The sequence below is a fragment of the Schistocerca piceifrons genome, chromosome X, assembly GCF_021461385.2.
Source record: "Schistocerca piceifrons isolate TAMUIC-IGC-003096 chromosome X, iqSchPice1.1, whole genome shotgun sequence".
NCBI lineage: Eukaryota > Metazoa > Arthropoda > Insecta > Orthoptera > Acrididae > Schistocerca > Schistocerca piceifrons.
The window spans coordinates 782,434,101-782,462,001 of NC_060149.1; the positions used below are offsets into that span (position 1 = coordinate 782,434,101).

Genomic DNA, 27,901 nt, shown 5'->3' on the forward strand with positions numbered 1-27,901 from the left:
GGTCCTCAGTTTGCCCGTTATCCTCCTCACATAGTGGATGTCCCGTGTAAAATATTGGGAGACTTTGGTGGCATATATTTGGCCAACGCAATTCCGTCTTGCCCGTAGAAATGTGCGTGCAGATTAGTATATAATATACCCGAGCTGTAAGTTGTAAAATTGTAATATCTGTAAACTGGAACAATTGCTGCAATCGCTGTAAAGTCGAGTGACATTGTTTAAAATAAATAGGTAATCAATTGTCATCAATCTTTAACATACCCTAAAAAATCACATAGGATTCAAATTAAAGGGATTCATTTAAAATAAAAGATACAGAATGCAGGGACCCACACTTCAGCGTGTGGGCCCTCAAGCCCCTTGACTAGTATCGTACAGAAAGGGCACGCTATCTAGGTAGCGCTCTCAAGCTCCCCTCCCCAGTTATCCGTTGCGCAATTTTCATTCAGGGCTTGACGACATCAACTTTCATCTGACGTCCCTAGGCAAGGAGGTTTGACGCTAATCTTTAATTGTCACATAAGCGGTGACATAAAGGTAGAAAATTAATGTTTTTTGAGTCCAGAAAGCTCTGTGCAACAGAAACCTCAGATCATTTTCATTGAGAAATTGCCGGCGTATTCATGTCTGGGGTAATAATAGAGGGCTGTTTGCCTGGGTTGTCTGCTAGCGTAGTGAAAGGTGTTTGCTACTGCAAGGGGGGACTGGTTTGTTTTCGGTTCTAATCTCGATGGAGGCAGATAGACTATCAGTAAAGCAATTTTAAGAAATTCTCGCGCCCTCAATACGTTTTATTGCTACCTTTATTCTCTCCGGCGCCCTGTGGATATCAATATGAAACACTTGTAAAATTTCATACTTGTTACTGCCTACTTTTTCCGCTTCTGTCAATAATTGAATTGACTTACGTGTGCCACTGAATGATTTTTAACTAAATTTTCTTATGAATCTTCACGTATTGAATGTTGACACAGACCGTTTCGCCACCGAATGCGCATATTATCTTGCTATTTCGTAACGATATGGGGTACTTTGCCTTATTACAACAGTTATGTGATCTCGATAAGCTGAAATTCATTTTTATTAGTACAGTCCATACTAATTAGCGTTTCTTCTTTCATTTATATCTTATATTTACGTGCTGTGTTTAACACACTAATCAGCATTAATATAGTCTTACGCATGACTGAAAATAGTCTGACAAAGTTCAGATAGTTCTGCAGTTTCACGCCTGTGCATGGTATGTTGGCAGCACTTCGTCGACTTGCCTGTTATGCTGTGTAGAAGACTTAAAAGCTGTGCGGATCAGCATATCGAAAAGGCGAGAGATCTCGCTCGTTTTGTCCAAGACTGTACATTGTACACTACATGGTGCAGTGAATACAGTGAACAGTTGATGCTGGGGTACTGTCAAAGCACGTGTAATGCATGAAGAGCCACTGCACTCACAGTATGTGACTTTGTGTTGTGGATTCGTAACTAACTATATTCTCAGTCCGATCTTCTTTTAAGAGAACACACTTAGAGGTGTCCTGTGACATCCGCACATTCTCAAGACGACGTTGTACAGCATGTGATTCCTGCTTTGGAAGAGTGCAACTGTGCAGAAACCATTGTTTTCATGCAAGAGGGTTAATATTAAAATCAACATTATGCCTTTTTCAGTTGTTTGACCTGTTCTGCCCACAACTAGTTCCTAATCTATTACGTAGGGAAACATTTTTAAACATTTTTCCTGCACTCACAGTGCCAGATCTGCACCTGGTGCCCAAATGTGGAACCAATTTTCTTCCAGCTTAAATCTGTTCAAGATTAACAATTAGCATACCTACCATTTTTTGCTGCTATACGACAATTACAGTGCAAAAGGGGCCTCTGTTAGTATCTGCACTTTAAATACAGCCACCTCGTACCTACAAAATGGCAACACAGCAAGCACATGGTGCTCGAGAACGAACTATGACTGGATGGCGGCTGGCCCCTACCATTCTATTTGCTGAAATGTCGGTCGCAAAGTAATTTTAATTTGAGTCTAACAGTGTCACTGTATAGTGACTTGCAGAGTATACACATACATGAAGAAATAATAGTAATGGAGAGAAATGTTTAGGGGGGGAAGTTTCAAAAATGAAAGGTCTAAAAGGCCAGAATGACTAGAAATCACACAGAAAATGGTCTGAAAAAATGAAAAAGAATCAGAGTGAAACAATGAAGGATAAAAACAGAAAGGAAAAAAGAAAGATAAATATTTGAAATTGGCTCATGGTCCCAAGAAGGGCTGAAAGTTTAAGAAGCAAAACTGTCACCATACAGTTTATCATTTTACAGCAGAGTTTGCTGTTCAATAATATCATACATAATTTTCCAACTACAAATCATTGTACTCTACTCACGTTAGTAAGCCCTCTACCCAAATATTAGTTTCTATTTCTTATTTTACTCTGTTGATTTACATGATTTTCACTGTATTACTTATTAAATTCCCTTAACTGATAAATGTCTAGAATTGAAATAGCTGTTTAGTCATCACCTGTGAAGCATCCAATAGGAAGATGGAATAACAAGTAATTAACAACAACTTTCAGATTAAAAAAAATGCATTCATTACATTTAAATTCTACCTAAAATGTTCAGTAATTCCATGAGGTATTCCTAACTTCATAACAATTACTTATCTACTATTTATTATATATTTAATTGTATTGCGACAGTAAAAAAATTATTGACACTTACCCACGTTTTCACAGCTCTAACTCCACCACCAGCACTAACACCAACGCCAACACCAACCCCACCACCAGCACCACCACCGCCGGCACCTTCTGGTTCTTCGCAATAAAGAGGATTCCTTGAATTTCTCAGCCCCTGGTAACCATGTTCGAGCTCAGTATAGGACATGGTTGGGACTGCTCACGGGCTGAGCCATGTAACCTGAACAAACGTCAACTTTAACAGACATGGAAAATCTTTGTATCATGAATGTACAACAGTTTTCACTAATTTGTTTTCTACACTTATTTAATATTAAAGAGTTAAGAAAACGTTTGGGGAGAATATCTAGCCGCTTTCTGACTTCACAATTTCCTCTATAACCGTTTTAACTTTCTTTGCTGCCTCTAAATTATTGCATGAACTTATTTCAAGCAGAGACTAAAAAATTTAAACTTTACATGTTTGACTGTATTAGTGAGTATGAGTGTTCATCGCATGACAGATTCAAATTTTTTTTCTGCGTAAAAGTATTTTTTTTTTAAGATTTTTTAACATCACTTTTTTGCGATGATGAGATGAACTTCTGGGACAACTGAAAGGTCAAGGCCAGGTGAACATACTGTATGTGTGTGTGTGTGTGTGTGTGTGTGTGTGTGTGTGAGAGAGAGAGAGAGAGAGAGAGAGAGAGAGAGAGAGAGAGAGAGAGAGAAACAGGCTACAGGATACGAAGTTACGTATGTTTTATATCAAATATATTGTAAATAAAATACGCTTACGTTTTAATCCCTCTATAGTGTTTAATGTTTTCTAGTGTGTTCATGCACCTCATTACACCAGTGGACACAATATGCGGCCCTACATTTTAATGGAGTCAACCAGCATTTTCACATTAGCAAACATTGTGAGAAGAAAAAGGAACTATAAGTAAGGTGGGGGCGGGGGGCGGGGGAGGGAACACTCTTCTTAGCATGCTACCTGACTAGCACGAGTTACGGGTCAAATGGAAAGTGGGGGGGGGGGGGGGCAGTGGAGAGGGTTGACTCGCATATTTATGAAGGGAGTTCCAAAAGTAAGTTCTACATTATTAAGGCAGGTCAAATAACTTTTCCTGAATGCTACACTATACTTCAAAGTGACACAGATATATGGGGCTATTTTTTCAACGTAGTTAACAAGTCTCTGTAAAGAACAGCCAGGAAGTTCTACAAACCATTCAATTCCTCGACAACAGAAATGCTTTCCTCAGTCGCTGAGCCACTAAAGTGCTCATCATAGGAAAATCAACGATTGCTGGAAATCGGACCCATGAATGCCTCCACATTATCATCTGTGGTCAACGTTAATGGCCTTACTTCGCGATTGGCATCAACTGCATTTGTTCGGTCTTGGTCGAATTGTCGGCACCATTTCCCTATGACTGGATGTGACATTTCATTTCGTCCATATACTGCCAGAATTTCACATTGTATCTAAAAAATGGTTCAAATGGCTCTGAGCACTATGCGACTTAACTTCTGAGGTCATCAGTCTCCTAGAACTTAGAACTACTTAAACCTAACTAACCTAAGGACATCACACACATCCATGCCCGTGGCAGGATTCGAACCTGCGACCGTAACTGTCGCGCGGTTCCAGACTGTAGCGCCTAGAACCGTTCGGCCACCCCGGCCGGCTCACATTGTATCTGTTTGCATCTTTTTACTCATAATAATCATACTGTCCCACATACTTCAAATATGGAGTACACTTCTTGTTGCCACGTCATTTCACTGCCACACTGTGATGAACCTTTATCTGTACTGCAGCAGAGCCATGTCTGCAGAAACATAGAACATTTGACACTCTTGTTGCGTTATGGTCTTAGCATGGGATGTCATGTAGCTTACTTTTGGAAGTCCCCTCATACAAATAGCTGGCAATTCAAATTACAGTGTTTTATAAGTATTTGGGCAGTCTATATAATAGTTGATAGTCCGGAAACACTTTCAATTATTTATTGCACAAAAACCAAACATCCTACAGGTACCATACATATGTCACTTTGAAGAGAAACCCTGAAAGGTTTTTTTTTTTCAGCGTAGTTAGGTAATTTGTCGATAGTCAGCGCTAGTCGCAAACATGGCGGGTTCAGGTGCGGAGCGAGCTTTATGTTGTTGGAGTTCGACAAAATAAGTGTGCTACAGCTGTTCAACGGATGTTTAAAACCAAGTAGGGTTAGAAGCCACCAACAAGGAAGGCCATTTACCACTGGCACAACAAATTCATTATGACAGGTTGCTTGTGCCCGGCAAAGAGATGCGGACGTCCTAGTGTGGGTTAAGTGAATGTAGAGCGCGTACAAGAGACATTCATAAGGAGTCCAAAGTAATCGGTGCGTCGTGCATCCCGTGAACTCGAAATGACTCCAATGATAGTGTGGGAAGTCCTGCGACAGAAGCTGTCTATGAAACCATTCAAATTGGAGCTAGTGCAGAAGCTCAATGACGACGACAAAGACAAGCGTTTTCAGTTTTGTTCGCAGTTACAATTGAATAACGATGGGGATGGCATTATCGATTGTTTAATTTTTAGCGACAAAGCCACTTTTCACACTAATGGGGAAGGGAACAGGCATAATTGTCAAATTTGGGGTACAAAGTATCCACACAAATGCATTGAATTTGAGTGTGATTCCCCAAAGGTAAATGTTTTTTGTGCCTTGTCACGTCGAAAACTGTACGGACCCTTCTTCTTCGCTGAGAGCACTGTCACTTGATATTCCTACTTAGACATGTTGCAGCAATGGCTGATGCCTCAAATGCAATCAGACTGTCCGTTCATCTTTCAGCAGGATGGGGCTCCACCCCATTTTCATCGTGAAGTTCGTGGGTACCTCAACACGGAGCTGCCGTATCGATTGATCGGCCGTGCTACAGGAGACAGCTGTTTCATGAAATGGTCTCCCCGATCAGCAGATCTCACTCCGTGTGACTTTTTTCTGTGGGGACACATTAAAGATGTGGTGTAAGTGCTGCCTCTACTACGCGATGTAGCAGAGCTGCGGGAGACAATACGGGAAGCGACTGCCACAGTCGACGATGCCATACTGGGACGGGTATGGCAAGAATTCGATTACCATATTGATGTCTGCCGTGTCTCTCATGGTTTGCATATCGAATGTTTGTTATAAAAAAAAACTTTCAGTTTTTCTCTTCGTATACCCTGTATACATACTATGTGATAATGGAACTGGTTTGCAACATGTCCAGAGTGAGGACAATACAGTGTAAGTTGAAGCACGAAGGTAAAAAAATAAAACATAAACTTTAATATTTATAATTCTGTTGGGGTTATTGACTTAATGTTGACGGGTGTTCCAGGCAGTGTGTAGTGAGTTAGTGCGTGCTCCAGTCCAATAAGAAGTTCATCAGTGACAAGCGGCCAAAATTTGGAAACAGTTTAATTCACAAATATTTGAAATAAACATAATACACTGTTTATTGTACCTTCTTCTGACACAAATAGCCAAAATGCTAACTAAAATGATCTTGCGATGCCGGCCGGAGTGGCCGTGTGGTTCTAGGCGCTACAGTCTGGAATCGAGCGACCGCTACGGTCGCAGGTTCGAATCCTGCCTCGGGCATGGATGTGTGTGATGTCCTTAGGTTGGTTAGGTATAATTAGTTCTAAGCTCTAGGCGGCTGATGACCTCAGAAGGTAAGTCGCATAGTGCTCAGAGCCATTTTTTTTATCTTGCGATGAAAGAGCCGAGAGGTGGTCAGTCAAACTGTTGGGGAAGTTTAATTCCCTGGAGCTTGTTCCCATGAAGAGAAGACCAGTGGTGATGGCAAAGTGACACCGTCTGTCAACAGACAGCAACACAGAGATCATCCACGGGAACAGAAGAGCTAGCAGGCCAAGGTAAGAGGACTGCAGCCTTGGCAGCATCATCAGTGGCTTCATTTTTCATCAGACCGACTTGGCCAAGAACCCAGATGAACATCACGGTGGCTCCCTCAACAGTGAGCAAGTGCAAGGTTTCTTGGACCCGTTGCACTAAGGGATGGACTGTGTACAGCACACAGAAGCTCTGAAGGGCGCTGAGAGAATTGGAGAATATGACAATTAAAAAGCCTGGCTTGCTGGATGTACTGGGTGGCCCGAGAGAGGGTGAAAAGCTCTGCTGTAAAAATCGAGTAATGTTCTGGATGCCGATTTTGAAAATGGTCGGTGTCAATAACGAAGGCACACCCAACATCACGGTCAGTCTTAGAACAATCAGTGTACACAAAGGTGCTATCACTAAGTTGCGGCTGAAGGTCGAGAAACTTAGAGCAATAGGTTGAATTTCGAGTAGTGTCCTTGGGAAGCAAATGAAGTCCACGGTGAACAAGGGTTGCCCCGTGAAGCCAAGGCAGTGAAGGGCTCACAGCCACTGGGAATGTGGCAGGTATCTCAAAGCTAAACTGTAGGAGCAATAGCCAAAAGCAAATTCCAAGAGGTAACAGAGAAGAAGGGAGTCATCGACAAAGGGGGCATACGATGAGTGGCCTGGCATGGAAGACAAATGGCATGTGGATGCTGGTATGACAGTGATAGTTCAGCAGTTGCTGCATAGACACACTCAACCAGGCTACTGCAAAAGGTGTTGGTGGCCAATGTATTCCACAATGGTAGATTGTGTTAAGACAGTATAAGGTGGACGGACATGCATATGAATAAACGAAATACCCGTTGTCAAGTTCACTACGACGAAGGAACTGGTGTAAATGGAGGAGGATGGTCTGATCCGCGCCCCAGGAAGTACCATTTAGGACATGTAGGACACTGAGGAACTAGGTACATGGTGCGGCGAGGTACGACACATGGGAGGACCAAGAAAGTTTCCTACCAAGCATGAGCCTTAGGAATTCTGTAGTTGCAATGAATGGAAGAGCAACATGCCCTAGATGTAAAGACACCCAATGTGTCGCCAAAAATTCATAAACAAACAGTTTGGTCAGTGGAAAAGCATAAGCCACTGTCGATGCTCCACGAGTAAAAGCGATCAAAGCAATGCTGAAGACACTGCTCAAGGAGACAAGTCCGTGGAGAGCTGCAATAGATGGCAAGTCATCAGCAAAAAGGGAGCTGAGATTCCTGGCAGGAGACAGTCCATACTAGAGTTAATGGCTACAGCAAAGATGATGACACTCGGGACACAGCCTTGAGGCACCGTATTGTCCTGGCCAAAGGTGTCTGACAAGTTCAGGCAATGACCCCTCCCTGGGCCTAGCCAGTACGAGGGGGGTACATGTGAACCATACCTGTCGACCAGGGGCTGGGATTTACGCGTTACCCAGTCACCTGTTATGCATAAAACATTGGGCCAGCCTTCGGGAGCACACAGGGAGGAAGAAGAAACAAAGAGAGAATACAGAAGGCGAAGTGGAGGAAGGGGAGGAGATGGCGAAAGAAGAAGAAAAAACAACAGGAGAGGGACAGTTCCAGTTCTGAGCTACCGAAACTTCAGAGTTCATTTCAGAAAATACCCAAGACATGCTCCCCAAGGAAGGGGAAAAAGAATAGTAGGTGGACAGACATGCAGCACGGAAAGGGAAGAGGTGCTGCCCAAGTTGGGGCCCCGTGTTAGCCAAGCGTAAGCCTATCATAGAGTGGTGAGCGCCCTGGGGGGAACATAGAGCTAATGTTAGTCAAGAATGCCTTTAAGGCGACAGAGACGCCATTATCAATACCTCACTGAATTTGAACGAGGTCATGTAATTGGGCTATGAGAAGCTGGATGTTCCTTCTGTGATTTTTGCAGTAAGACTTAGCAGTAATGTAGCCAATGTACATGACTGCTGGAAGTGGTGGCCACGAGAATGCACAGTCGCAAGACGACAGGGCTCCAGTTGGCCACGTGGCACTTCCGAGAGGCATGACCATGGTGTTCGGTGTATGGCTCTGGCGCATTGAACTGCATCTGCAGCAGCAATTTGAGCAGCAGTTGTCACCACAATGACGTCGAATTGTTACAAATACGTTACTTCGGGTAGAGCTATGAGCCAGGCACAATGTAGCGTGCATTCCACTAACCCCAAAACGCTGCCAATTGTGACTTGAGTGGTGTGAAGCGAGAGCTCATTGGAGGGCAGGACGGAGGTCTGTTGTGTTTTCTGATGAAAGCTGGGTCTGCCTCTGTACCAGTGATGGCTGTGTGTTGGCGAGGATGAGGCCAGTTGAGGGCCTGCAACCAACTTGTCTGCATGCTAGACACACTGGGCCTACACCTGGAATTATTGTCTGGGGTGTAATTTCATATAACAGCAGGACCACTCTCGTGATTAGCCCACGCACCCTGATTGCAAATCAGCACTTCAATCTGGTGATTCGAGCTGTGTGCTGTCATTCATGAACAGCATTCCAGAGGGTGTTTTATAACAGGATAACGCTCGCCCACATACCGCTGTTGTCACCCAACATGTTCTATAGAATGTCGACATGCTGCCTTGGTCTGCTCGACTAGATATGTTTCCAATCGAGCACATAAGGGGCATCATCGGACGAAATCTGTGTCATGCACAAACAGCACGAACTGTGTTGACCGACCAAGTGCAACGCGCATGGAACTCCGTCCCACAAACTGACATCTAGCACCTGTATAACACAATGCATGCACACTTGTATGCTTGCAGTCAACAATCTGGCGGTTGCACCAATTATTAACGTAACAGCATTTCTTATTTGCAATGGCTTATCTTGCGCTTATATTAATTTGTGACCTTGCAATATTGATCAGTTTAAATATATCACCTAGACAAATCTATTCTGGAAATTTCATTACTCTACATTAATTACTTTTCGGTGCTGCCGTATCAGTTACAAGCCTGTCCAGGTAGAGCTGTGCATTCTTGATAAAGCCTAACAACTGGAGCACAGTAGGTGACTGACGATGCCTGCTAATGACTGTTTTGACTCGATAGACATCTGTCTAGTGGCACATATACTACTGGGTGGTCCATTGATAGTGACAGGGACAAATATCTCACGAAATAAGCGTCAAACGAAAAACCTACAAAGAACGAAACTTGTCTAGCTTGAAGGGGGAAACAAGATTGCGCTATGGTTGGCCCGCTAGATGGCGCTGTCATAGGTCAAACCGATATGAACTGCGTTTTTTAAAATAGGAACCCCCTTTTTTATTACATATTCGTGTAGTAAGTACAGAAATATGAATGTTTTAGTGGGACCACTTTTTTTCGCTTTGTGATAGATGGCGCTGTAATTGTCACAAATGCATAAGTACGTGGTACCACGTAACGTTCCGCCAGTGCGGACGGTATTTGCTTCGTGATACATTACCCGTGTTAAAATGGACCGTTTACCAATTACGGAAGTCACTATCGTGTTGATGTATGGCTATTGTGATCAAAATGCCCAACGGGCGCGTGCTATGTATGCTGCTTGGTATCCTGGACATCATCCAAGTGACCGGACCGTTCTCTGGATAGTTACGTTCTTTAAGGAAAGAGGAAGTGTTCAGCCACATGTGAAACGTCGACCACGACCTGCAACAAATGATGATGCCCAAGTGGGTATTTTAGCTGCTGTCGCGGCTAATCCGCACAGCAGTATCAGACAAATTGCGCGAGAATCGTGAATCTCAAAAACGTCGGTGTTGAGAATGCTACATCAACATCGATTGCACCCGTACCATATTTCTATGCACCAGGAATCGCATGGCGACGACTTTGAGCGTCGTGTACATTTCTACCACTGCGCACAAGACAAATTACGGGACGATGACAGATATTTTGCAAGCGTTCTATTTAGCGACGAAGCGTCATTCACCAACAGCGGTAATGTAAACCGGTATAATATGCACTATTGGGCAACGGAAAATCCACGATGGCTGCGACAAGTGGAACATCAGCGACCTTGGCGGGTTAATGTATGGTGCAGCATTATGGGAGGAAGGATAATTGGCCGCTATTTTATCGATGGCAATCTAAATGGTGCAATGTATGCTGATTTCCTTGGTAATGTTCTACCGATGTTACTACAAGATGTTTCACTACATGACAGAATGGCAATGTACTTCCAACATGATGGATATCCGGCACATAGCTCGCTTGCGGTTGAAGCGGTACTGAATAGCTTATTTCATGACAGGTGGATTGGTCGTCGAAGCACCATGGCCCGCACGTTCACCGGATCTGACGTACCCAGATTTCTTTCAGTGGGGAAAGTTGAAGGATATTTGCTATCGTGATCCACCGACAACGTCTGACAACATGCGTCAGCGCATTGTCAATGCATGTGCGAACATTACGGAAGGCGAACTACTCGCTGTTGAGAGGAATGTCGTTACACGTATTGCGAAATGCATTGAGGTTGACGGACATCATTTTGAGCATTTACAGCATTAATGGGATATTTGCAGGTAACCACGCTGTAACAGCATGCGTTCTCAGAAATAATAAGTTCACAAAGGTACATGTATCACATTGGAACGACCGAAATAAAATGTTGAAACGTACCTACGTTCTGTATTTTAATTTAAAAAACCTACCTGTTACCAACTGTTCGTCTAAAATTGTGAGCCATATGCTTGTGACTATTACAGCGCCATCTACCTCAAAGCGAAAAAAGTGGTCCAACTAAAACATTCATATTTCTTTATGTACTACACGAATACGTAATAAAAATGGGGGTTCCTATTTAAAAAATCGCAGTTGATATCCGTTTGACCTATGGCAGCGCCATCTAGCGGGCCAACCATAGTGCCATCTGGTTTCCCCCTTCAAGCTAGACAAGTTTCGTTCTTTGTAGTTTTTTCGTTTGACGCTTATTTCGTGAGATATTTGGCCCGGTCACTATCAATGGACCACCCAGTATATGTGCTACTAGACAGATGCCTGTAAAATATTTCATATGTTTCGCTTACGATCCACTTTACAGTTGGCGTTTCAACACCTCTCCACGACACACCATTCCTCTCATAGTGTTTGCCACTGCAGTTTGTTGATGATCTCTGTAACAACCTTGCACTTACTACATGATCCCATAATAAATCTGGTATTTTGTGAAGTCACTTCTTTTGTGGATGAATTACACTTCCTTAACACTTTTCCAATGGACCCCCCTGGCACCTGTTTTTCCTACAACTACTTGTATGTGATCATTCCATTTTAGGTCACTCCTGACAGCTTTCTCTAAAATCCTAGAAAAGCTAATACATGTAAGAATTACTGATCATCTCATGATGAATGGATTTCTCAGCAAGAGCCAATTTGGCTTTCATAAGGGCCATTCAACAGAAGATGCAACCTATGCACTTGCAAATGAAGTCCTGGAAACCCTTAACGAGAATATGCTAGCAGTTGGTATCTTCTGAGATTTGTCTAAAGCGTTTGACTGTGTTGATCACCAGATTCGCTTGCAAAAAGCAAAATTAGTAAGAATAAATGGTGTTGCAGGGAACTGGTTACAGTCATATCTCCCAGACAGAAAAAAAAAGTTGTCTTGAATAGCTCAGATGGAGTATGTTATGTTTCCTCACATTCTGAATGGAGTTCCATTACATGTGGAGAGCTTCAGGAGTCAATTCTTGGGCCACTATTATTCCTGATTTTTATAAACGCTCTACCATCATGTACAGGCCTGCCGTGTAAATTTACATTATTTGCTGCTGATACCACAATTTTTATGACCAGTAGAACAGAGAGTAATCTTGAGGAATCCATTAATCACATACTCTCAGATGTGGTGAATTGGTTCAAGGCGAATGGTCTCTCATTAAATTCTCGTAAGACCAGCTTTATTCAGTTCTGTAAAAAAAAAAAAAAAGGAGAGACAGATACGTGTGATATGCGGTAATCAGCCAACAGAAGGAATGGAAACAAAATTTCTTGGAGTGCACATTGACAAGAAAATGTACTGGTCTTCGCATATAACAGATATCTGTAAGACGCTTAGCTCTTCTACGTATGCTTTACGGGTTGTCACTACATGTGTTGCACCTAACACTGCAAAAGTGGCATACTATGGCTATTTTCACTCACTCATTGAATACGGTATAATTTTTTGGGGCAACCAGCCATTAGCAAGGAAAGTGTTCATTGCTCAGACGCGAGCTTTAAGAGTTATGTGCGTGTGGATTGCTGCCAAGAGACTCATGTAGAAATAGGTTTCGAAAACTTAAAACATACACAACCACATTCTAATATATTTTCTCTCTCATGTTTTTTGTCTGTAAAAATATAGAGATATTTCAACCAAACAGTAATTATCATGAGCATAATACACGGAGGAAGAATGACACAAAGCGGGCACAGAAATTTGATATTGGCGCAAAAGGGTGTCCACTACACTGGAACAAAACTCGTCAATGCTCTTCCTCCTCAAAGCCAGAGATTCATAAAAAGACAGTTTAAGAAACCACTAAAAATATTTCTGACAGAAAAAGCCTTTTACAGTCTAGATGAATTTTTAAATAAATACATTGAAAAATTGTAATATTATATAATACAAGTTGACATCATGCCAAAAAAGAATGTTATTTAACTTGAGCTCTGTATCTGTTTATGCTATGTATCTTTTCTTCTGTAGTGCTTTGATGATTCTAAGAAAATCTGTATTGTCTTTTTCTGTACTGCTGCTCACAGAATTTACTGTATATATTTTTATATAATTATGTACTCAAATGCCTATACATGCTATAAGATTATCATATTGTATTTGTAAAAAACTGACTCGTTCCACGTCCTTGTGAACCCAACACAGTTAGACCTATGGAACACGAAATAAAATAAAATCCAGAAATTACTCCTAGGTATTGCAAACTCATTACCGTTTGCAGTGATATGTTGCCAATAACATACCGAAGAGCCAAAGACACTGGTACACGTACCTAATATCGTGTGGGGCCCCAACGAGCACACAGAATTGCCGCAACACGAGATGGCATGGGCTCGACTAATGTCTGAAGTAGTGCTGGAGGGAATTGATATCATGAATCCTGCAGGGCTGTCCACAAATCCGTAAGAGTCTGAGGGGGTGGAGATTTCTTGTGAACAGCACGTTGCAAGGCGTACAGTGATGACGTCTGGGGAGTTTTGTGGCCAGCGGAAGTGTTTAAACTCAGAAGAGTGTTCTTGGAGACACTCTGTAGCAGTTCTGGATGTGCGGGGAGTCGCATTGTCCTGTTGGAATTGCCCAAGTACGTCGGAATGCACAATGGACATGAATGGATGCAGGTGATCAGACAGGATGCTTAGGTACGTGTCACCTTCATAGTCGTATCTAGACGTATCAGGGGTCACATGTCACTCCAACTACACACGTCCACATCGTTACAGAGCCTCCACCAGCTTCAACAGTCCCCTGCTGACGTGCAATGAGCCGGCCGTTGTGACCGAGCAGTTCTAGTCGCTTCAGTCTGGAACCGCGAGACCGCTACAGTCTCAGGTTCGAATCCTGCCTTGGGCATGGATGTGTGTAATGTCCTTAGGTTAGTTAGGTTTATGCAGTTCTAAATTCTAGGGGACTGATGACCTCAGATGTTAAGTCCCATAGTGCTCAGAGCCATTTGAACCATTTTTGACATGCAGTGTCCATGGATTCATGAGGTTGTCTCCATACCCATACACGTCCATCCGCTCGATACAATTTGAATCGAGACTCGTCCGACGAGGCAACGTGTTTCCAGTCATCAACAGTCCAATGTCGGTGTTGACGGACCCAGGTGAGGTGCAAAGCTTTTGTGTCATGCAATCATTACGGGTACAAGAGTGGAACTTCGGCTCCGCATGCCCGTATCGATGATGTTTCGTTGAATGGTTCGCACGCTGACACTTGTTGATGGCCCAACACTGTTTTTTTTTTTTTTTTGTCATCAGTCTACTGACTGGTTTGATGCGGCCCGCCACGAATTCCATTCCTGTGCTAACCTCTTCATCTCAGAGTAGCACTTGCAACCTACGTCCTCAATTATTTGCTTGACGTATTCCAATCTCTGTCTTCCTCTACAGTTTTTGCCCTCTACAGCTCCCTCTAGTACCATGGAAGTCATTCCCTCATGTCTCAGCAGATGTCCTATCATCCTGTCCCTTCTCCTTATCAGTGTTTTCCACATATTCCTTTCCTCTCCCATTCTGCGTAGAACCTCCTCATTCCTTACCTTATCAGTCCACCCAATTTTCAACATTCGTCTATAGCACCACATCTCAAATGCTTCGATTCTCTTCTCTTCCGGTTTTCCCACAGTCCATGTTTCACTACCATACAATGCTGTACTCCAGACGTACATCCTCAGAAATTTCTTCCTCAAATTAAGGCTGGTATTTGATATTAGTAGACTTCTCTTGGCCAGAAATGCCTTTTTTGCCATAGCGAGTCTGCTTTTGATGTCCTCCTTGGTCCGTCCGTCATTGGTTATTTTACTGCCTAGGTAGCAGAATTCCTTAACTTCATTGACTTCGTGACCATCAATCCTGATGTTAAGTTTCTCGCTGTTCTCATTTCTACTACTTCTCATTACCTTCGTCTTTCTCCGATTTACTCTCAAACCATACTGTGTACTCATTAGACTGTTCATTCCGTTCAGCAGATCATTTAATTCTTCTTCACTTTCACTCAGGATAGCAATGTCATCAGCGGATCGTATCATTGATATCCTTTTACCTTGTATTTTAATTCCACTCCTGAACCTTTCTTTTATTTCCATCATTGCTTCCTCGATGTACAGATTGAAGAGTAAGGGCGAAAGGCTACAGCCTTGTCTTACACCCTTCTTAATACGAGCACTTCGTTCTTGATCGTCCACTCTTATTATTCCCTCTTGGTTGTTGTACATATTGTATATGACCCGTCTCTCCCTATAGCTTACCCCTACTTTTTTTCAGAATCTCGAACAGCTTGCACCATTTTATATTGTCGAACGCTTTTTCCAGGTCGACAAATCCTATGAAAGTGTCTTGATTTTTCTTTAGCCTTGCTTCCATTATTAGCCGTAACGTCAGAATTGCCTCTCTCGTCCCTTTACTTTTCCTAAAGCCAAACTGATCTTCACCTAGCGTATTCTCGATTTTCTTTTCCATTCTTCTGTATATTATTCTTGTAAGCAGCTTCGATGCATGAGCTGTTAAGCTGATTGTGCGATAATTCTCGCACTTGTCAGCTCTTGCCGTCTTCGGAATCGTGTGGAAGATGCTTTTCCGAAAGTCAGATGGAATGTCGCCAGACTCATATATTCTACACACAAACGTGAATAGCCGTTTTGTTGCCACTTCCCCCAATGATTTTAGAAATTCTGATGGAATGTTATCTATCCCTTCTGCCTTATTTGACCGTAAGTCCTCCAAAGCTCTTTTAAATTCCGATTCTAATACTGGATCCCCTATATCTTCTAAATCGATCCTGTTTCTTCTTCTATCACATCAGACAAATCTTCACCCTCATAGAGGCTTTCAATGTGTTCTTTCCACCTATCTGCTCTCTCCTCTGCATTTAACAGTGGAATTCCCGTTGCACTCTTAATGTTACCACCGTTGCTTTTAATGTCACCAAAGGTTGTTTTGACTTTCCTGTATGCTGAGTCTGTCCTTCCGACAATCATATCTTTTTCGATGTCTTCATATTTTTCCTGCAGCCATTTCGTCTTAGCTTCCCTGCACTTCCTATTTATTTCATTCCTCAGCGACTTGTATTTCTGTATTCCTGATTTTCCCGGAACATGTTTGTACTTCCTCCTTTCATCAATCAACTGAAGTATTTCTTCTGTTACCCATGGTTTCTTCGCAGCTACCTTCTTTGTACCTATGTTTTCCTTCCCAACTTCTGTCATGGCCCTTTTTAGAGATGTCCATTCCTCTTCAACTGTACTGCCTACTGCGCTATTTCTTATTGCTGTATCTATAGCGTTAGAGAACTTCAAACGTATCTCGTAATTCCTTAGTACTTCCGTATCCCACTTCTTTCCGTATTGATTCTTCCTGACTAATGTCTTGAACTTCAGCCTACTCTTCATCACTACTATATTGTGATCTGAGTCTATATCTGCTCCTGGGTACGCCTTACAATCCAGTATCTGATTTCGGAATCTCTGTCTGACCATGATGTAATCTAATTGAAATCTTCCCGTATCTCCCGGCCTTTTCCAAGTATACCTCCTCCTCTTGTGATTCTTGAACAGGGTATTCGCTATTACTAGCTGAAACTTGTTACAGAACACAATTAGTCTTTCTCTTCTTTCATTCCTTGTCCCAAGCCCATATTCTCCTGTAACCTTTTCTTCTACTCCTTCCCCTACAACTGCATTCCAGTCGCCCATGACTATTAGATTTTCGTCCCCCTTCACATACTGCATTACCCTTTCAATATCCTCATACACTTTCTCTATCTGTTCATCTTCAGCTTGCGACGTCGGCATGTATACCTGAACTATCGTTGTCGGTGTTGGTCTGCTGTCGATTCTGATTAGACCAACCCGGTCACTGAACTGTTCACAGTAACACACCCTCTGCCCTACCTTCCTATTCATAAAGAATCCTACACCTGTTATACCGTTTTCTGCTGCTGTTGATATTACCCGATACTCATCTGACCAGAAATCCTTGTCTGCTTTCCACTTCACTTCACTGACCCCTACTATATCTAGATTGAGCCTTTGCATTTCCCTTTTCAGATTTTCTAGTTTCCCTACCACGTTCAAGCTTCTGACATTCCACGCCCCGACTCGTAGAACGTTATCCGTTCGTTGATTATTCAATCTTTTTCTCATGGTAACCTCCCCCTTGGCAGTCCCCTCCCGGAGATCCGAATGGGGGACTATTCCGAAATCTTTTGCCAATGGAGAGATCATCATGACACTTCTTCAAATACAGGCCACATGTCCTGTGGATACACTTTACGTGTCTTTAATGCAGTGGTTTCCATTGCCTTCTGCATCCTCATGTCGTTGATCATTGCTGATTCTTCCGCCTTTAGGGGCAATTTCCCACCCCTAGGACAAGAGAGTGCCCTGAACCTCTATCCGCTCCTCCGCCCTCTTTGACAAGGCCGTTGGCAGAATGAGGCTGACTTCTTATGCCGGAAGTCTTCGGCCGCCAATGATGATTATTTATCAAAATTTAGGCAGTGGCGGGGATCGAACCCGGGACCGAAGAAGTTTTTGATTATGAATCAAAGACGCTACCCCTAGACCACGGGTAGTCTGCAACAATTTGCGGAAGGGTTGCACTTCTGTCACGTTGAACGATACTCTCCAGTCGTCGTTGGTCCCGTTCTTGCAGCATCCTTTTCGGCCGCACCGATGTTGGAGATCTGATGATGAACCTGATTCCTGATATTCTCGGTACACTCGTGAAATGGTCGTACGGGAAAATCGCCACTTCATCGCTGCCGCGGAGATTCTGTGCCCCATTGCCCGTGCACCGACTGTAACACCACGTACAAACTTACTTAAATCTTGATAACCAGTCATTGCAGAAGCAGTAACCTATCTAACAACTGAGTCGTATTGCCTTATCTCTGCATTTGAATATGCGTGCATGCCTATACCAGTTTCTTTGGCGCTTCGGTGTATAATCTAAAAGTAACAAGTATCTTTGCCTCTTTAAGTGCAATATACAGGTTTATTACAAATGACTGAAGCGATTTCACAGCTCTACGATAACTTTATTATTTGAGATATTTTCATAATGCTTTGCACACACATACAAAAACTCAAAAAGTTTTTTTTAGGCATTCATAAATGTTCGATATGTGCCCCTTTAGCGACTCGGCAGACATCAAGCCGATAATCAAGTTCCTCCCACACTCGGCGCAGCATGTCCCCATCGATGAGTTCGAAAGCATCGTTGATGCGAGCTCGCAGTTCTGGCACGTTTCTTGGTAGAGGAGGTTTAAACACAATCTTTCACATAACCCCACAGAAAGAAATCGCATGGGGTTAAGTCGGGTGAGCGTGGAGGCCATGACATGAATTGCTGATCATGATCTCCACCACGACCGATCCATCGGTTTTCCAATCTCCTGTTTAAGAAATGCCGAACACCATCCTGTTGAAAGATGAAGTCGGCGCTGTCGGTCTCCAGTTGTGGCATGAGCCAATTTTCCATCATGTCCAGATACACGTGTCCTGTAGCGTTTTTTTCGCAGAAGAAAAAGGGGCCGTAAACTTTAAACCGTGAGATTGCATAAAACACGTTAACTTTTGGTGAATTGCGAATTTGCTGCACGAATGCGTGAGGATTCTCTACCGCCCAGATTCGCACATTGTGTCTGTTCACTTCACCATTAAGAAAAAATGTTGCTTCATCACTGAAAACAAGTTTCGCACCGAACGCATCCTCTTCCATGAGCTGTTGCAACCGTGCCGAAAATTCAAAGCGTTTGACTTTGTCATCAGGTGTCAGGGCTTGTAGCAATTGTAAACAGTAAGGCTTCTGCTTTAGCCTTTTCCGTAAGATTTTCCAAACCGTCGGCTGTGGTACGTTTAGCTCCCTGCTTGCTTTATTCGTCGACTTCCGCGGGCTACGCGTGAAACTTGCCCGCACGCGTTCAAGCGTTTCTTCGCTCACTGCAGGCCGACCTGTTGATTTCCCCTTACAGAGGCATCCAGAAGCTTTAAACTGCGCATACCATCGCCGAATGGAGTTAGCAGTTGGTGGATCTTTGTTGAACTTCGTCCTGAAGTGTCGTTGCACTGTTATGACTGACTGATGTGAGTGCATTTCAAGCACGACATACGCTTTCTCGGCTCCTGTCGCCATTTTGTCTCACTGCGCTCTCGAGAGCTCTGGCGGCAGAAACCTAAAGTGGGGCTTCAGCCGAACAAAACTTTATGAGTTTTTCTACGTATCTGTAGAGTGTCGTGACCATATGTCAATGAATGGAGCTACAGTGAATTTATGAAATCGCTTCAATCATTTGTTATAGCCCTGTATTACTTTCATTTATATTCGGAATCGATTAATACGTTCTGCACCGATTATTTATCGACCTTCTGCACAATTCTCAAATTTCACTACGGTCTCGGTGATCAGACGACCTTCCTACAATTAATAGCACTGCCCACGTATAAGTCCAACAGAACTTCTGATATTATCCACTTGATCATTTATGTATGTTGCAAAATGTAATTGTCTTGTAACATTATGACAGTGTCCCCAAAATTAACTTCTGTCAATTTTGTCCCGTTACGAACGTATCGAGTTCCGCCCGCTAAGATGTAACGTATCCAGACACAAATCTGGCCCGAAACGCAGTATATTCTTCACTAAGCTGAAGCGTGCATTTGTATCGAATGCCTTCAAAAAAGTCGAGGAACCTGGAATCGACCCGGACACCATCTACGGCGTTCTGGATCTCGTGCACAATTACATCAAGCAGAGTTTCACGAAATCTGTTTGCGGAACCCGTGTCTACTATTATAGGTCGGATTTACTTTCTTCTAAACGGCAATAGTGTGGGAGCATAAAAATGATCCATAACTGTACAATGATCGACATCAGCAATGTAAACCTATAATTATGTGCATCTGTCCAATACCCCCTTCTTCAAAATAGAAATCAACTACACTTTTTTTAAACTGTGAAGTACTCTTGCTTGCTCCAGCGACCTACCACAAACTGCCGTAAGAAGAGAAGCAAGTTCTTTCATATAACCTGTGCAGGTCATCACAGGTGTCTAACCCTGTCCAGATGCCTTTCCACTGTCGAGTGATTTTAGTCAACTTTCTATTCCGCATTACTTCTCACGTGCCATTCCATTGCTCGTGTGATTATTGAGCGAGGATCTGTATTATCTTCCGCACTGAAACAATTTCGGAAGATCAGATTCAGTATTTCGGCTTTCTCTATGTTGCTACGGTTTCAGTACCAGTATGGTCTCTCTCTAACTGTAGCTGATTTCGATCTGCCTACTGACTTCACGTATGACCAGAACTTCTACAGATGTTGGTCATATCAGTTGGCAAAAAAATTCTTTAGAAGTATTGGTCATCTATAAAGTCAATAAGCAGATCCTTAAAAGCGGCAGCAGCCTTTCCTGTAATTGCAGGGGCAACAGTCTGGATGGTTGACTTGACCTGGCCTCGCAACGTCAACCAAAACTGCAGAAACGGAAAACTACAGCCGTAATTTCTTCAGAGGACATGCAGCTCTACTGTATCGTTAAACGATGACAGCGTCCTCTTGTGTAAAATATGCCAGAGTTAAAGCAGTCCTCCGTTCGGATCTCCGGGCGGGGACTACTCAGAAGGATGTTGTCATAAGGAGAAAGAAAACTGACATTCCACGGAATGAAGTGAGGAATGTTAGATCCCTTAACCGGGCAGGTAGGTTAGAAAATCTAAAAAGGGAAATGGGTAGGTTGAAGCTGCATATAGGGGGAGTTAATGAAGTTCGGTGGTAGGAGGAACAGGACTTCTGGTCAGGGTTATAAATACAAAATTAAACACAGGTAATACAGGAATGGGTTTAATAACGAATACGAAAATAGCAATGTGGGTAACCTACTATGAACAGCACAGTTAACACATTAACGTACAAAGATACACACGAAGCTCACACCTACCGCAGTAGTACAAGTTTGTATGACAACCAGTTCCGCAGGTAAGGAGATTGGAGGAAGGTATGAAGAGATAAAAGAAATTATTCAGTTAGTTAAACGAGACGAAAATTTAATTGCGATGGGGGACTGGAATTCCGTAGTAGAAAACTAGAATTCCGCAGCAGCAAAACAAAAAGAAGGAAAAATTGTAGGTGAATAAGGACTGAGGGAAAGGAATGAAAGGGGATGTCCCCTGGTAGAATTTTGCACAGAACATAATTTAATCATCGGTAGCACTTGATTTAAGAATCATAAAAGAAGATTGTATATCTGGAAGATACCCGGAGACACGAGAATGTTTCAGACTGATTGATTAGACAGAAATTTAGGATACATATTTTAAATTGTAAGACATTTCCAGGGGCAGATGTGGACTCTGACCACAATGTATTAATTATGAACTGCACATTAAAACTGAAAATAAAGGAGATGGGACCTGGACAAGTTGAAAGAACCAGAGGTTGTTGAGAACTTCAGAGGGAGCACTGGGCAACAGTTCGATAGAACAGGGGACAGGAAATATGTAGTGAAGACTGCAAAGGATAAAATTGGTAAAAGACAAGGTCTTATACAAACCATTGTTTAACACAAGAGATAGTGAACTTAGCTGATGAAAGGAGAAAATTTAAAAATACAACAAATGAAGCAGGCGAAAGGGAACACAAATGTTTAAAGAATGAGATTGACAGAAAATGCAAAATTAGTAAGCAGGAATAGCTAGAGGACAAATGTGAGGATGTAGAAGAATATTTCACTACGGGAAAAATATACCATCTATAGGAAAAAATCAAGAGGCCTTTGGGGAAAAGAGAAGTAGCTGTACGAATATGAGCTCAGATGGTAAACCAGTCGTAAGCAAAGAAGGGGAAGCTGAAAGGTGGAAGGAGTATATGGAGTGTCAATACATGGGAGATAAACTCGAAGGCAATATTAAAGGAATGCAAAAGACATAAATGGAGATGAGGGGGAAGATATGATACAGCGAAAAGAATTTGACAGAACACTGAAAAACTTTTAGTCAAAACACGGCTTCGAGAGTAGACGATATTCTGTCAGCACTACTAATAGCCTTGGGGGAGCCAACCACGACAGATCTCTTCTACCTGGTGTGCAAGGTGTATGAGACAGGCGAAATACCCTCACACTTCAAGAAGAATGTAGTAATTCCAATTCCAAACAAAGCAGTTGTTGACAGGAATGAAAATTCCCGAACTATCAGTTTAATAAGTCATTGTTGTGAAATATTAACACAAATTCTTTACAAAAGAATGGAAAAACTGATAGAAGCCAACCACAGGGAAGATCAGTTTGGATTCAGAAGAAATGTAGGAACATGCGAGGCAATACTGACCCTGCGACTTATCTTAGAAGATAGATTAAGGAAAGACAAACTTAAGTCTAGCATTAGTACACTTAGAGAAAGCTTTCGACAATGTTGACTGGAAATCTCTTTCAAATTCTGAAGGTGGCAGGGGTAAAATACATGGAGCGAAAGGCTATTTACAGCTCGTACAGATACCAAACGGCAGTTATAGGAGCACGAAAGGGAAACTATGGTTGAGAAGGGAGTGAAACAGGGTTGTAGCCTATTCCTACTGTTATTCGATCTGTATATTGAACAAGCAGTAAAAGGGGGGGGGGAGAGGAAGAAAAATTTGGAGTAAGAATTAAAATCCATGGAGAAGAAATAAAAACTTTGAGGTTTGTCGACGACATTGTCATTCTGTCAGAGACAGCAAAGGACTTGGAAGAGAAGTTGAACGGAATGGACAGTGGATTGAAAGGAGGATATAAGATGAACATCAACAAAATCAAAACGAGGATAATGGAATGTAGTCGAATTAAGTCAGGTGATGCTGAGGGAATTAGATTAGGAAATGAGACACTTAAAGTAGTAAATGAATTTTGCTATTCGGGAAGCACAATAACTGATGACGGTCAAAGTAGGGAGGATATAAAATGTAGACTGGCTGTGGTAAGAAATGTGTTTCTGAAGAAGAGAAATTTGTTAACATCCAGTATAGATTTAAGTGTTAGGAAGTCTTTTCTGAAAGTATTTGTATGGAGTGTAGCCATGTGTGGAAGTGAAACATGGACGATAACTAGTTTAGACAACAAGAGAATAGAAGCTTTCGAAACGTGGTGCAACAGAAGAATTCTGAAAATTAGATGGACAGATCACGTAACTAATAAGGAAGTACTGAACAGAATTGGAGAGAAGAGCGCATTGTGGCATAACTTGACTAGAAGAAGGGATCGGTTGGTAGGACATGTTCTGAGATATCAAGGGATCAACCAATTTAGTATTGGAGGGAAGTGTGGGAGGTAAAAAACAGAGGGAACAGAGGGAGACCAAGAGATGAATACAGAAAACAGATTCAGAAAGATGTAGGTTGCAGTAGTTATTCGGAGATAAAGAGGCTTGCACAGGATAGAGTAGCATGGAGATCTGCGTCAATACATTCTCTGGCCTGAAGACCACAACAAGAACAGTTCGCAAAATTGTACTTTCATATTCATTGAAGATTTCTCACAATGCTCTTCTTACACTCTGACTTTGCTCATATTTTGTTAGTCAACTATGCTTTTACATAGATGTGTAATGAACCTTTCTGCTTTCATAGCAACTTTTTAATATGGCTATTGAACAATAGTGGCTCTCATTAATTAAAACTTCCGGGCTGAATTGCCGTGGTCCATACATAGAACTTCTACTTCCTGACGTTTCTTTGCCTACTGCGGGCAACATCATCTAAGGTGAGTCGGCGACTCACCTTAGATGTTGCCCGCAGTAGGCAACGAAACGCCAGGAAGGAGAAGTTTTATGTATGGACCAGGGCAATTCAGCCCGGTAGTTTTAATTAATGAAGACGCCGGCCGTGAAAGCTTACATGTTATGAATAGTGGCTCTGTCCCATTTCTCCCACCCATCCTCGGTACATACAGGTCTATGAGGTACAGCACAACGATTTTGAATTTTATCCATTTGTACTCCACATTTTTATCCACAGAGCTAAATATTTGATGTTCACTATTCAGATACTCTGCAATTTGCTTCCTGCCACTTTTGCCGTCATTGATACCATATCTGTCTTAAGGCCAGTAATTCCCTCCTTTATGTTTAATGTTTCGAAAGTCCATGTTTGTTCATTACTGAGAGATTTAAGATGTTGACATTATGAGAGAGTTCTATAAGTGCTCAAAGTATTTCTCAGAAAATCTCTCATGGGTTCCTGATTCTGAAACGAGTTTTAATCATAACTCATTCCGTTGCAGGCAAGTTTATGTCTTCCCCGATTACAATAGCATGATCACTTGTGATATTCTCCAAGGTTTTTCTGAGGCCCTCTGAAACCACAGCTCTTGAGCCAAGTGGCCTATGAAAGCATCAAATTATTGTGTTTCGCCCACCTCTAACACTTACCTTCACCTGGATTATTTCACACGAGGAATCTGCAAGAGTCTCTCTGGAGAGTCACAGTTGCTTTATGATAATATGCAGTCACCAATTGCGTCCAGCATATCCTTGCGTTATATATTAAAATTACAGTACACAACTTCGTTGCTGTTCATATTCATTTGTGGTTTCACCCAGCTTCCTACTCCAAATACACTCTTACTCCCCCACTCTCTTTCTCTCTCTAAACACAGTTGAAGCAGTTTGTAAATCGTGATCTGGAGAATTATCTGCCTAATAAGTGGATGAAGGACGGAAAAACTCATCATGCTTTAGAAACGAGATTTGGAAACTGATGAGGAAGCAAAGGCTGTTGACTTCGGTTCAAAAGAGAGCGTGCAAATGACATCAAGCAAACGTTAGTAGCAATTCGTGCATCTGTGAAAAGGTCTATGCGCGATGATGTACCACCACTGTCATACCTTAGCAAAAGATCTGGCAGAGAACCCAAGAAAATTCTGGTCATATGTAAAATCGCTACGTGATTTTAAGGCTTCCAGCCAGTCACTTGTTGACCAGTCTGGTGTGACAGCTGAAGACAGTAAGACGGATGTCGAAGTTTTAAATTTCACATTCATGACATCGTTCACCCAGGAGAATCGTACACACATACTGTCATTTTACCAGGGAACAGACTACTACTGTATGATTCACATAGTAACAAGATGTAGCAGAGCAAAGCCGGGGAGATTGCATTTTGTTAGTGCAGGTTGGATACATTCAGGGGCAAACTTGATTGATTTATGATCCATTCTCCGTCCCCTTAACCAATTGTTTTGCTGAATGGTTTGTGACCCCCTTGGGTTGATTCACAAGTTTCCCCAAGTGAGATTCCCAAATATTTCCCCGATTTTCAGACAAGTTTTAGCATTTTCTACTGACAAATTTTGAGATCTCAAGGATAAGTAAAGATGTAAGTTCACACAAAAAAAAGTAAGAGCTTCCGTATTTTTCCCCAGGTGCGCAAAAATCTGAAGCACTAACAACATCAACATCTTTTGTAATGTACCGTTATTAGATGAAGAAGGCAAGCCAAATGGTATACGTGTTTCATTAAGACCAATGTTGTTTTTTTATTTCAGTAAAACGAAACACATTTGGCGACAAAAATACGTATTTCCTTGGCGCTGCAAGACAGATTTAAAATACCTTCACTGATTTCAGAAATAAACTCAGAAAAAGGTAGGCCTCCTGAAGGAAGTGTATAAGGCAGGGAAGAGTTGTGTAAACCAACACTATAGATGACCACCAATAAAATATTGGTTTCACTATGTTCATTTTTGTCATTTCTTACCCACTGCATTATGTCTATTATTTTAGAAGTATTGTCCGATTTTCCATTTGAGAAATATATCAGTACATAGCGTTAAAACCACCAGCAACTGACAATTTCCTCCTCATCCTCCATACCTTCTAATACATAAATTATTTTTGAAGTGCCAAAATATACTAGTACAAACAAAAGTCTATAAAACACCGCAGTGTACAATGTACTGGCAGTGCGACAGTCACAATTCCTGGAATTCATTGTTCGTGGCCTCTAGCCTGCCGAGAAGCATTGCAGTCCTGGGATCTTGGGTAAACAATGAAAATTCGCCGCATCATACCCCCCCCCCCACCCACCCACACACACACACACACACACACACACACACACACACACACACACACACACACAGCCTGCAGGCAGATCGGCGAGGCCAGATCTGACAGGCAGGGCTCGCACATTATTGGGAAACAATGGGCTTCAGATCGGCGACCCAGAGATACTCGGCAGACATGGCCTGTGGTTTTGGCCCATCATGGAGGTCCAATCATGTTACCAGCCATTAACGTGTCACAGACACTACATTGATCAAATGAGACTGTGGTGATCAATCCACGCAACAGATAACATACGCAAATACTCTAAGAATCAATACTAATGAGGGTAGGTAGCAACTCACCATAATGATGATCGCTGAGCCACAGACAGGCACGTAGGAAAGACAATCACACTCTCCCAACTAAATTTTCGGCCACAGCCTTTGTCAGAAAACGAGAGCACTCGCACACACATTCACACACTCACTCAGACACACTTATACATTCACGGCCCCTGTGTCCGACCATTGCATTAACAATTTCTGAGGATCAGATCCAAACAAACGACTCCTCACGCTCTGTCTCTCATACGTAGTTGCTAGGCTAGTTGCAAGAAGTGATGGCAGCACTGACAGCAAGCTGGGGGCAGTGGTAGGAAGGGGAGATGCAGTAAGAATGAGGGAGTAGGTAAGCTGCGCCCAGCCAGTGACAATGCATAACATCTCAGTAAACAAACAATTTCATCTACTGAGGAAAAAAAAAAGATTTTCCAGTTTTTTTTCAAATTTCCCTGATTTTCCTGACATTAGAAATTCCCTGATGTCCAGAAGTTGTGGCAACCCTGATTTATGACCCTCCTGGGGATAATCCATCCTTCTGAGAAACCCCCACCCATCCCCCTCCTCCTTCCCTCCCCCTCACAGATACAAGAAAACTTTCAGGCCTTAGTTATTCGAATAGCCCCTCCCACTCAATCGATTCGATTGACTAATTAATTAAATCGATCAATTAATTAACTGATGCCCTCTCAGAAATCCCCCAGCCCTCCCATCCCACTCCTGATTTGGAAACTGGTGGGTCCGTGGTGGAGAGGGAGGATCTCATGACTGGAAATTCAGTTACACAGCAAAGGATATACTGTTTACTTATAAAATTCAATTCGCAGTGGTTGCATCTCTTGCTTACCATTCTCTGCTGTTTGAGAAGATGCAGGTCTTGTACAACATATCGAAAAGAAGTAATTAAATCGATCGCTTTTTTATTCTGATCGTGCAAGGAATACTGTCATGAAACACTCACCACACGTAATTGCACTGTTAAGAATCTTTCGGTTTTAAAACACGTGCCATCTGCCAGGCCGTACCACTTGCCAAGAGAGAACAGTAAACCAACTCGGGCCCCGTGACCACTGGCAGCCTCACCATGTGCCAGTCGCCTCGTGCAGCACACAGAACAGAAGTCCTGCTAACCTCCAAACAAAAGCGTCAGGTGGAGGCAACCTTTTGATACCTGGGTAGCACACAGATAAAAGCAAGACCAACACAATTGAGCTGACCTCATGCAGACGATAGC

The 27,901-nt window shown here is 42.5% G+C and overlaps 1 protein-coding gene across 5 annotated transcripts in view; it reads right to left on the reverse strand.

Annotated features, from left to right (window-relative positions):
- LOC124722134 (inositol hexakisphosphate and diphosphoinositol-pentakisphosphate kinase) overlaps positions 1–27,901 on the reverse strand; it is a 577,166-nt gene that overhangs the window by 454,413 nt on the left and 94,852 nt on the right. For 4 of the 5 annotated variants that reach the window (XM_047247339.1, XM_047247338.1, XM_047247341.1 and 1 more), the window contains exon 2: positions 2,734–2,931. In XM_047247339.1, the coding sequence (XP_047103295.1) occupies positions 2,734–2,898 (165 nt within the window). In that variant the 5' untranslated portion in view covers positions 2,899–2,931. Of the gene's footprint in view, positions 1–2,733; positions 2,932–27,901 lie in introns of those variants that run through there. The other variant, XM_047247340.1, reaches the window with a different exon arrangement.